This window comes from Pteropus vampyrus, unplaced genomic scaffold, assembly GCF_000151845.1.
Source record: "Pteropus vampyrus isolate Shadow unplaced genomic scaffold, Pvam_2.0 Scaffold104, whole genome shotgun sequence".
In the NCBI taxonomy this organism is placed as follows: domain Eukaryota; kingdom Metazoa; phylum Chordata; class Mammalia; order Chiroptera; family Pteropodidae; genus Pteropus; species Pteropus vampyrus.
In genome coordinates, this window is record NW_011888885.1 from 83,727 (window position 1) to 94,511 (window position 10,785).

The 10,785-nt window shown below is 44.1% G+C and overlaps 1 protein-coding gene across 6 annotated transcripts in view; it reads right to left on the reverse strand.

Moving 5' to 3' along the window:
* LOC105295367 (RNA-binding protein Musashi homolog 2) overlaps positions 1 to 5,677 on the reverse strand; it is a 69,455-nt gene extending 63,778 nt beyond the window's left edge. For 5 of the 6 annotated variants that reach the window (XM_023533513.1, XM_023533511.1, XM_011364994.2 and 2 more), the window contains exons 1-5: positions 5,572 to 5,652; positions 5,238 to 5,278; positions 4,831 to 4,912; positions 4,040 to 4,124; positions 222 to 263 (exon numbers count right to left, since the gene is read on the reverse strand). In XM_023533513.1, the coding sequence (XP_023389281.1) occupies positions 222 to 263; positions 4,040 to 4,124; positions 4,831 to 4,912; positions 5,238 to 5,278; positions 5,572 to 5,633 (312 nt within the window). In that variant the 5' untranslated portion in view covers positions 5,634 to 5,652. Of the gene's footprint in view, positions 1 to 221; positions 264 to 4,039; positions 4,125 to 4,830; positions 4,913 to 5,237; positions 5,279 to 5,571 lie in introns of all 6 variants that reach the window. The other variant, XM_023533509.1, reaches the window with a different exon arrangement.
* Between the last annotated feature and the right edge of the window lie 5,108 nt (positions 5,678 to 10,785).

The window sequence follows — 10,785 nt, forward strand, 5'->3', positions numbered from 1 at the left end:
AGCTGGATGCTCAGAACCCACCTTAGGGTGGCTAACTTCCAGACACATGGTTATCTCAGAGCACGTGACCTAGCCTGGCCTCTCACAGCCACAGGCCGTCACCTCGAAGGAACGGTGTGCACCAGGTTTCAATGCTTCATTGCTAGTGCTCTGTTTGAAACTTGAAATCCCTGGCAACCATCTCTGAGTGCTAAAATCCTATTACCGCTTCTCCTACTTACCTTGGGTTGCGCTCGACGAGGAAATGCAACTTTGGGGTCAATCTGGGAAAAAAAGGAAAAGTGGGAATCAACTGCAGGACTTTGAGGAAAAAAAAATATATATATATGATTAATCGCCTAATTATTAATCACTCATTTCTCAGGCTTATACCCCAGCTTTTAATAACTTCTCAGGCAACTCAAAAATTTTTTTAAAACTTTGACCCAAACTTTACTGGTCCCTCTCAAAATGTCATAAATATAGCTAGCCTTTCTGAAATGTCCTACCATGTATTTCAATGTGTGATGCTGTGAATAAACCAGATCTCTCAGGCCAGGGCTTCTTTTCCACAGACACTGAATAGTAAATGGTACCAGCATCTAATTTGCAATGCATGGCAGGGAGAAAAGATGGAAACATCATCACTGAAAAAAACCATACCCTGAAAATTAAATATGAGAATCTTCCAGCAGGAGGTCACTGGATGGTACATCTCCCCAGTAATAACTCAACAACACAGGAGAGGAAAGAGATTCCAAAAATTTTTTAAATCAACAACATCCAAAAACTCCCCAAAGACATCCAACAAAATACTCTGCTTGAATTAATTCATGCGTCTTTGCAAAAGTAAAGTAACCTAAGATTATTCGAATGAATAATTCCTTCTGTAGTTATATCTCCAAAAAAAAAAGTATGTGTCAAAAACTATGGTGCCTGATTTGGTTCTTAAAAACATAATAATAATAAATTAAAATAAAAAGAAACACATGAGCTAAGTCCACCTGGATTTTAAAAATCACAGGGGTTAAAAAAATCTATGAGCAACCTAAACCCAAATTAGAAAAGAAAGGCCACTGTGGGGAAAGATTAAAGAGAAAAATTACTGAAAAAAAGAAGTCAGAATGTATTGTAACAATTAGGGTATTCCCCTACCCTAACCCCAATCCCAGTGGAAAAACATCCTCCACCCTAGGTTAGACACAGAACACAGAGTCTCAATCAGGGGCTGGCTTTAAAATTCAAAACAATTCCTACTGAAGCATTTGAATTTAAATAGGCTGACTTAAGGGGGAGAAAGTTGCTGGATAGAAAACATGGGGAGGGAAGAAACAAAAAATATTCTCATTGTTGGTTTTCATTAGAATTCTAAATGTCACGAATCTTTGGGTGAAATTCATTGCGGATAGTGGCATGAATATTTGTACAAGTTATTTATTTATAGGCTATGACTTTCATATTAAAAATTTCCCCTTTCAAAATGTAACTAAACCTTGTTTTCAGTCTTGCCGTGTTAAAAAAAAAAAAAATGAGAGTAATGCTTTGGGAAAAAGCACAAAGGGGGGAAAGGCACTCCACAGACTTAACATCCCTAAGGACCCCAGCGGGCAAGACATACAAAAATGTACCCCTTTTATTAAGGTAGTTTAAAGACCTAACAAAAGTCTGCAGCATGTCTATTTTCTACCTTTAAAGATCACCTGAGAAATGAGAGATTACTTTTTAAACACTAAAAGAGACCGAAATCTCTGTTCTAGGAAACTACCTTTTCATCGAGATTAACATTACCGCATCTACAGGTGTATTCAGCACTGACTAGAGCTGTCTACGAGAGAAATACAACAGGTGTGGGTTTCCATTCTGTTGACCAAACGTAAGACACATCTGTCTTTTCATAAACACTCTCCCGAGGTCTTTTTTTTTTAGCTGACCAGCACACAATTGCAATAAGAAGTCATCTTGTTTGTTGGGTAAAAGGTGAGAGACGTGTAGAGAGAGAGGCCAGCAGCCGGACGGGGTGCGGATCAGAAAAGAGAATGGAGTGCTAAAAAAAATGTCTAAAATTACAAAACTGAAAGCCAATTCAGAATCCCTGTATTGCGTGTTGTGATAACAGCGTGCTGTACCACAATGAGAGTTCTTCAGTGTGCAAAGTTTACACGCTGAGATCTCTAAGGGAGAGAACAAGTCAAGATTAGTATGGCAAATCCCAACCTTTTGCACATCCCTGTCAACTATTTTTTTTTAAACGAACGAAAAAGAAAACTACCAAAAATTAAAACATTAGTTAGTTAGGTACAGCTCTACTTACTGTAGCTACAAATCCTCTAGGAAAAGACTAGGGTACTATTTTGGATGTGAATGGCCGTTACCTAAACAAAGCTTTTAAGGTAACGGTAAACAAGATCCTCTGTTTCCATGTCAATAAACCAACCGCTTCTGCCTCCTGCACTGAACGTTGAAACAAAGTCAAAAGCTAGGTTATACTAAATAATAGTGACCAAAACACGTCTATAAACAGTTAGGGAGGGAAAAACTGCAGGCTTTGCACCAGATACTGAGGGATATGACCCACCAGCCACCTTAGAAACCAAATACCATTTACTCCTATCCAGGGTGGGGAGAAGGGGTGGTTAATAATTTCTCAAATGTGCCTTGAAATATTTGTCCTCTTTAATTTTGCTAGCTTTCTGAAATGTCTAGCTAAAAAGTCAAAGAGTAAAAAATTTCTTCAAATATCCATTATCACCCTACAAGAGATCATCTCTGAAATTAAATGACTTAAAAGTGCAAAAAGGCTAGACCAGAGACTATGACAAACCCAGTACAATTCATAAAGCAACCTAGAGTGTGTGGGGTCTTTTCTTGGGAGTAGGGGCCATGCATCTGACCTCTGATCACAGAAAGAGTAAATTTGTAAAATCAATGCAGGTGCACCAAAGGTGCCCGAGTTTTTCTTTTCTTCTCTTCCATTCAATGTTAAAGCCAAGAGAGACTTGGAAGATCACCTCAGGTCCACTCTGTTTATTTTAAAGAAGAGGACACAGGCCCAGAGGCAGGGAACGACTTGCACAAGTTCAAAGGAGGCAGCTGGGACTAGGACCCAATCCCTTGCCTTGTCCTACTACCCTACCACAGAGAAGTGAAGTCCCAAGCAGCCCAGCACAGCATCCCAATGTCACCTCAGGGCCCCTGCTTTGGCAGATGTATAAAAACCATGGGGAAATTCTAGAAGATATAAAGGAAGAGGAGGAAAAAACAGAGCTAACACAGGGATCTAAATAAGACATTAGGCACCCCCATTAAACGTATTTTATACTGAGACTGTCTTCCCTTCCTCTTCTGACCTATACCTAGAGACTTCACCCCGCCACCCCCACAAACACACCTCAACACCTGGCTTTAAAACCTTCTAATGCTATAAAAGTACCCACACTCAGAATAAAGGATCTGAGAAAAAAAAGGAAAAACAAATCACTTTGAAATTCAAGGCCTTATCAGCCTTAGATTGATTTCACGCCATCTGGAGTCACCCACTGGACACCCTGGGAGAGTCTCCTTCCCTTCTCAAATCCCATTCCAAATCCAAAGTGCCCCAAGAGGAACCTGTTGCCTGGACCTGGGATTAGCGCCCCCTCAACTCCTTCCATCCCAGTGCCCGTCTGCCCCAGTGAAGCCGGCTGTGCCTTCTGAAAGCCAGTTCCCACAGCCACAGTCGGCAATGCATGCTGTGCTCAGCTGACAAAGAAAAGTTGCCCTTGCTCCGTGGTGGAGTTTCTTTGCATGGTCCCTTAGCCGGGAAAATAGCCTCCCCCCACAAGCCAGGCCCTCCCCCAAGCCTGCGCCTGGCAGCTTCTGAAGCTGCTGTGGGGCAGGCTCTAAAAAGAAAACCCCAAACCCTGTCATGGAAGCAAACTTTAGAGCCAACTCGCAAGCTCTGCTTAAAAGTACCCAGCTCTCAGCATGAAAGCAAAAGAAGGCACTGTCCCTTTAAATGAGGCTGTCAATGCCCAGACCGGTCCTGTAAAGGGGTGAACGACAACAACGAAATGCAACCTACCGTCTTGGAATCTAACTCATGGTGGGGCTGACCTAATACTTTATCTACACTTGCTGGGTCTGCGAACGTGACGAAACCGAAGCCTCTGAAATGAGACAAAGAGGGAGAAAAACAAACAAGAAAATGTGACACCACCGAAAGCAACAAGGAGTGAACCCTAACGCAGAATGGAGAGCAAAAGTTGCCCCCAAGCCCCCCACGGTTCTCTCCCAAAGCCCCTCGAGTCTGCGGCCCTCCACCTCGCCAGAAAACACACCAAGGTTAATGGGGGAAGTGGAACGGGGGCCGGGCGGCTGGAGGTAACTTGGAAAAAGCTGGTGTCTCCACTCTTTCGCCACCTCAGTTTCCTCTCCTCCTCCCTGCTCTTTCTTAACGCTTTGTTTTATTCCGAAGAAAACCCGGCACTTACAAGAGATTCATCCAGCTTTCTAAGAGGGGCTTAAGAGTTTGGGAAGCTGGGAATGTGGAGAAGCATACATTTAAAAAAAAAAAAAAAAACTATGTGGAAAGTGAATGAAGCTAAATGTCATTTTAAACAGGAGAAAAAGAAGCGACGGGGAAATAAATGACTTAAAGCGGAGAGGTGGGTATCTCTGTATCCAGAGTTTGAGCCCCAATTTACAATAACCTTTGGGGTTATGGGGGCGGGGGTAGAATAGAGCGACGTTCGAAACCAGCCACATGCCTGAGCCCCATTCTAAATCCGCTTAGCTACTTCCGAAGACACCTCCAAAAATAACACTTAAACTTTGTTCTAAAATAAAGACAAAATCCAGAAGGGAATGGTTTACCTGGAGCGTTTCGTAGTGGGATCTCTCATGACCATACATTCTCTAATTTCTCCAAATTTGCTAAAATAGTCTCTAAGGCTATCTGTAGAGAGAGAAAGAGAGAGATGGGGGGGGGGGAGAGAAGGTGTGGAAAAAAAAAGCAATGCAAATTTTGATCAAGGACAAAAAACAAAAGTAGTTTTCTGTTGTTATTCTGTTTTGTTTTTGCATTTTTTGCACACGCGGGGGAAATTCGACAACAGAGGTCGCGTAGAGGGCTCGGAAAGGATTTGCTATTTAAAAAAATAACCTTGCACAGGAGAAGTGGGGAGCCAATGGCGGGGGGGGGGCTCCTACACCGGGATAACAAAGAGCAATAAAGAAGCCAAGAAGGGGGGGACCCAAGCGTCCCCCCCTCCCTCCCTTACCTGGTGAGGTCTGCCAGCTCAGTCCACCGATAAACATTTTACTAGAGGGAGAAAACATAACAGAAGTGAGCACCGATGTCAGATCGGCCATTTTGACGTGTAACTTACAAAAGCTAAAAGGAAAGCGGGGGTGAGCGAGCGAGCGAGAGCCGGGAGGTGGGGTGGGGGAGAAGGTGACGGCGAAATGCAATCCAAAGGTGTGTAACTTCCACTGGGGGGGGCGCGCGGGAGGGGCGGGGGGCGCGGGAGATGCCGGGCTCCGCGCACCGCCGTCCCCGCCGCTGCAAGGAGAGCGAGCCCGAGGCGGCGCGGTGGGCAGCGGCTGGAAACTTACCCAGGGTCGTGCTGGGAGTCGTTGGCGCTGCCCGAGGTGCCTTGGCTCCCATTTGCCTCCATATCTGAGCCCCCCCGCCCCCCCACCCCCAAAAAACCGAGCCCCACAGCGATCGGAGCGGAGCGGCGGCCGGCTCCGAGCCCCGAGATCTCCCGCTCCCTCCTCCCCCTCCTCCTCCCCCCCGCCCGGGCTCCTCCGAATCTCTGTGCGAGCGGCGGAGCCGGGGCAGCGGCGAGAGCCGTCACACGTGGGCTCGGCTTAGCTCAGCCCTGCTGCTCGCACACCCCCCGTCCCCGCCCCCCCGGCCCATCCCCACCTCTCCCCCTCCTCCTCCCCACCCCCATCTCCTCCTCCTCCTCCCCCTCCTCCCTGGCGCACGTGGGGCGGAGTTCTAGAACGTCGTGTAACCAATGTTGGTGACGTCACGCACCCCGGTGCGGCCCCCGCCTGCCCGCGCGCACACAGTCGGCCCCCCGCGGCTGGACTCACGGGGGCGGTGCACAAACCCCGCGGCCCGAGGGGGCCCCGCCTCCGGGCCGGCGGGGCTCTGGGCGTGGGGGAGCGCACCCTGACTGCCCTGGATCACATGGGCTGCGGGGGGCGGGTGGATCGGGGGAGGGGAGAGCGCGGGGAGCTACCCGCAGATCCTCAGTCGGGCTGGGGCGAAGACGCCCCCCACCCCCGTTAGTTCGGCCTCTCCATTCAAGTTCGCCGGCCGCGGCCGCCGGGATCCGGGGATGGCACCAGACGCCCGCCCGGATCTGCGCCCTTTTTCCAGCCACCGCGCAGAAATTTAGGTCAAGGACGTCGGGATCAAACTAAAACCCTGGCGCTCCTCCGGCGGCACCCAAGACCCCCAAGGATCGGGCGCCTTCAGGATTGCGGGGACCCTCTCGCACAAACACCAGCCACAAGTTTTATTTTGCTTCCGCGCTGGAAGTTCTCTTTGGCTCTCGCTCCACACCGGCACGGCTTGCGCCGCTCCCCGCCCTTCCCCGGCAGAGGTACGAATCCGTGCCCGGGAAAGGTTATTTTGGAACTTTGAGAAACTGACGCGATTCCAGTGGTGAGAAAGTGCCGAAGAAAGGGTTTCCGCGTTAATCATGCAGCATTTAAAAAATAAAGTAGGTTTCTAGGGGTCAAGGTCAAATGATTGGGGTTCAAAGCAGATTTTTGTATATAGTGAAAAATAGTTTTAGAGCCTCTCTGGGGTGGCTGGGGAGGGTAGTTATTAAAGGAAACCCCTCTCCAACTCGTTCATTATATTTTTATTATTTGTGTACCGAAATAGTGAAATGCATGCGATTGAAATAACCCGACTCCCCACCGTCTGGGGAGGTAGCCGAGAGTAGCTTAAGACACGCTCACCTCCACCACCTTAGGAGCCGTGTAGTGCAGCACAGGTCCTGGCACACAGTTGGTGCTTAATAAATCCTGACTTCATCCCTTCCCACACTGAAAACTACAAAAAGATGATGTTTGTCGCTTCCTAAAGGCATCTTCTCCGGCAGATTTCAGACTGGCCAAATTCAGGCTGGCTTCAATTTATGGGGTATTTAAAACAATAAGGATACAATTATCCTTATTGTTTTAAATAATTACAATAAATTGAGTTAATATGGCATGAGGGGCAACATAAAGTTGTGGTTCATCAAATACTTAGATTAATGTTAAGCATGAATTGATGCCCAATTAACACTTTTCCATTAATTTTCATAGGGTTAGGACACAATTGAATACACTCAACACCAAAACTACCAAATCCACTGTGGGTCTTGGTAAAGTGGAATATTGAGAAAATTTCAACACTGCTGAAAGCCTTGGGTGACCAGACCCTTAGTCTCCTTGTCTCCTAAATTGGGATAATTCCTCCCTGACAGGATTGATGGGGTGAGAGAAGGGATTGAAGTTAACAAATGTAAAAGACCTTTTTTCACTGCATACCTATGTGGGTCATGCTTATTATCAGTCATTACTTCATATGATTTTTAGGAGGCACTTTAAAGTTTTAAACCACAAGCCTAAACATTTTCTGTAACTTCACACTGCTTCCCAAATCATCTGGGGTCTCGTGTTGAAGAGCCAGTTATTACAGTAATTGTTTATTATGATTATTCTCAATAACAAAAGCAGAAAACAGAGCTAATTGGATTGTGTTTGGGATTTTTACGATAGAACCACAGACCATCAGAGGCAGAAAGGCCTTTCCTGATCCAAACCCCTCATTGTACATCCAGGTCCCAGAAGAGCTAAGCTCACCAGGCTGTACCCCACCCCCACCAGTCAGTTCCTCAGAGAGGCTCTGGCCACCAGTCCAATGCCCTTTGGCTTTGCTGCCTGCATATTTATTCTGTCCTTCACAAGGCAAGAGTGGGGTGCCCATGTTCCCTGATGTAGACCTACACAAGCTGATACTGAACTGAATTAAAACCCTGAGAGGGGCTAGTGCTGCAGTTACAGAGTCAATGAGAGAGAGCTAGATCTTAAATCTCCATTACTACATTGTTTTTACTTATTTTTAACTTATATGCAGTAACATTTATTCTTCATGGTCTGTAATTCTGTGAGTTTTGACAATGCATAGAGTCGACAAATGCACCACCATAAAAGAGATGCAGAGAGTTTCACAGTCCAAAAAAGTTCCTTCATGCCGCCCCCTGCACTGTTATTTGTAATAGCTTATTATTATTATTATTATTATTATTATTACTTATTATTATTTATTATGCATTTCTTCTCCAGCTCACTCACTTATTGTAGCCCCTGGGTCAGGAGAATTCCAGAAGCACGATGCCAGTCCCCCACCCTCTGAAAATCGCAACAGCCCGTGACACTGTTGGACACATCTTTTTCTTGTAGCTCATTCTACCCCAGGCTCCCTTGGTGCCCACATTCTTCTGGTTTTCCTCCTACCTCTCTCGGCCTCCTTTTTTGTCTGTTTGCTCTGACTCTTTCTCCTCTGCTTTTCCTTTAAATATTGGGGTTCATTCTCTCCCCCAGCTGCATACCCTTTCTGGGTGAGCTCCTCTGAGGAGTGGGTTTAAATACAACTTGCATGTTGATGCCACTCAAAATCTTCAACGTGACTACCCCACAGAGCTCTAGGCTCTGGTTAATTTCCTGTTCAACGTCTCTACTTAGCCTGCCTAATGGTCCCCCATACTCAACATGTCCAAAACCTTGCTCATTTCCCCTAAATTTGAACCTTTTTTAAGTTTCCCTCTGTCAGTGAACAGAATCTCTGCCATCCTAGAAACAAGGCTGACTCCTCTCCAGGATGACCCCTTCCCAAATGCAATCCATCATGACGGTCTGTGGTATGTGGTATTTATTTAGGTCTTCCTAAATACCTCTCAAATTCATTTTTCCTGCAACTGCATCCCAGATCTCCCACTTGAGCCCCTGCAATAGCCTCCTGAACATTCTTCCCACACCTATTCTTACACCACTAATGTGCCTAGAAAGCTTTCCTTAACCTCCCTTGACCAAGTCAAATCCCCTTGGTATGCACTGTTATCCAGCCAGAATGTCTTCTATGTACCTTACCCTGTGTGATCATTTGCTTTATTGCTCACCTCCTCCACCAAGCCATAAGCTCCCGTCCATTTCTGATCTCCATGTATCGACACAGTGCCTGTTGGTGCGTAGTGGACAATCAATAAATATTTGTTAAACGACTCAAAAGATGAATGAATGATCAACATCTAATCTCATTGTAGGATTTCTTTTTATATCCGTGTTCATAAGTCAATCTGACTGTAATTTTTTTTCATATTGCCTTTTCTGGTTACACTGACCTCATAAAATGAACTGGTAAATGCTCTTTCTTCCATTTTCTGGAACAGTGTGCATAAAATTGGAATTATGTGTTCCTTGAATGTTTGTTAAAATTTGCCGGTAAAATGTCTGGGTCTGGAAGAAACATTTCCTAGGTTGATTTTTAACTGCCGGTTCCCTTTCATTAATATCTATGGATCTCTTTAGGTTTTATATTCTTGAGGCAATTTTTACACATTAGATTTTTCAAGGAAACTATCCATACCATTGAGATTTTCCAATTTATTAAAATGTTGTTCATAATTTTCTCAATATATTTTCTCTGGTGTATCTACCCGTAATGTCCATTGTTTTCATTCTCCATATTACTGTATATGTATCCTGTCTTTTCTGGGTGAGTTGTGCCAGTGATTTCCCATTTTTAACTAGTGTTTCTTTTTACTTTCTACTAGTGTTTTCAAAGAATCAGCTTTTAGTTTGGTAAACACTATTTTTGTTTCAATAATTTTTGCTTTTATGTAGTATTATATATAAGAATATAAGAACATAATACATTGTGTATTATTAATATATATCTAATATTATTTTCTTTCTTCCTCTCCTTTGGTTTTATTCAGGTGCCTTTTTAAAAGTCTTAAGTTTTAGGTGAGTCTCTTATAAACAGCATATAACCAAGTCTTGTTCGTTTATTTATTTGACTGACTAGTAAGTTTAGTCCATTTACATTTAATGTGATTGCTGATATTTTTAATGCAACTTGTGGGCACAAAAATATATTAATCAGAATCTCTGGCATAAACACACTGTCATCATTGGGTCTATTCATGGCCTTATTTTATTTTTTGGTATTATGGATACCTATAAACCTAAAATAGTAACAGTGACTTACAACTACCTGTGTGCTTCTCCCCTGCCTGTTCTCCCATGTGAAGTAACCACCAATCTCAATCTTGTACTCATTATTCTTTCTCTTTTTAAAAAGTTTTATCACATTTTTATCATGGGCATGTTTTAAAATTTTATGAAAAATTTCCGAGGCTTATGTTTTTCACTTAACATGGTATTACTAAGATTCAACTAGATTGTTGCATCTGGGTGTAGTTCGTTCTTTTTCATAGTTGTATAATATTTCATTATATGACTATGCCACAGTTTATCCATTCTCCTGCCACAGGCTTTTGAGTTGTTCCAATTCTTTGTTGTTACAAGTGGTGCTATGATGAACATTCTTGTCTTCTGCTACATGTGGGTAAGAATTTCTCTTTGGAGTGATTCCTGAGTCACAAGATATGTGAATATAAAACTTTACAAGATAATGCTGAACTGTTTGTCAAAGTGTTATTCCAATTTGTATAAGCAATGTGTAAGAGAATCTATTAATCTACTGATTTCTGACATTTTCAAATTTGTCTTCATTCTCACTTTGCACTTTTTATT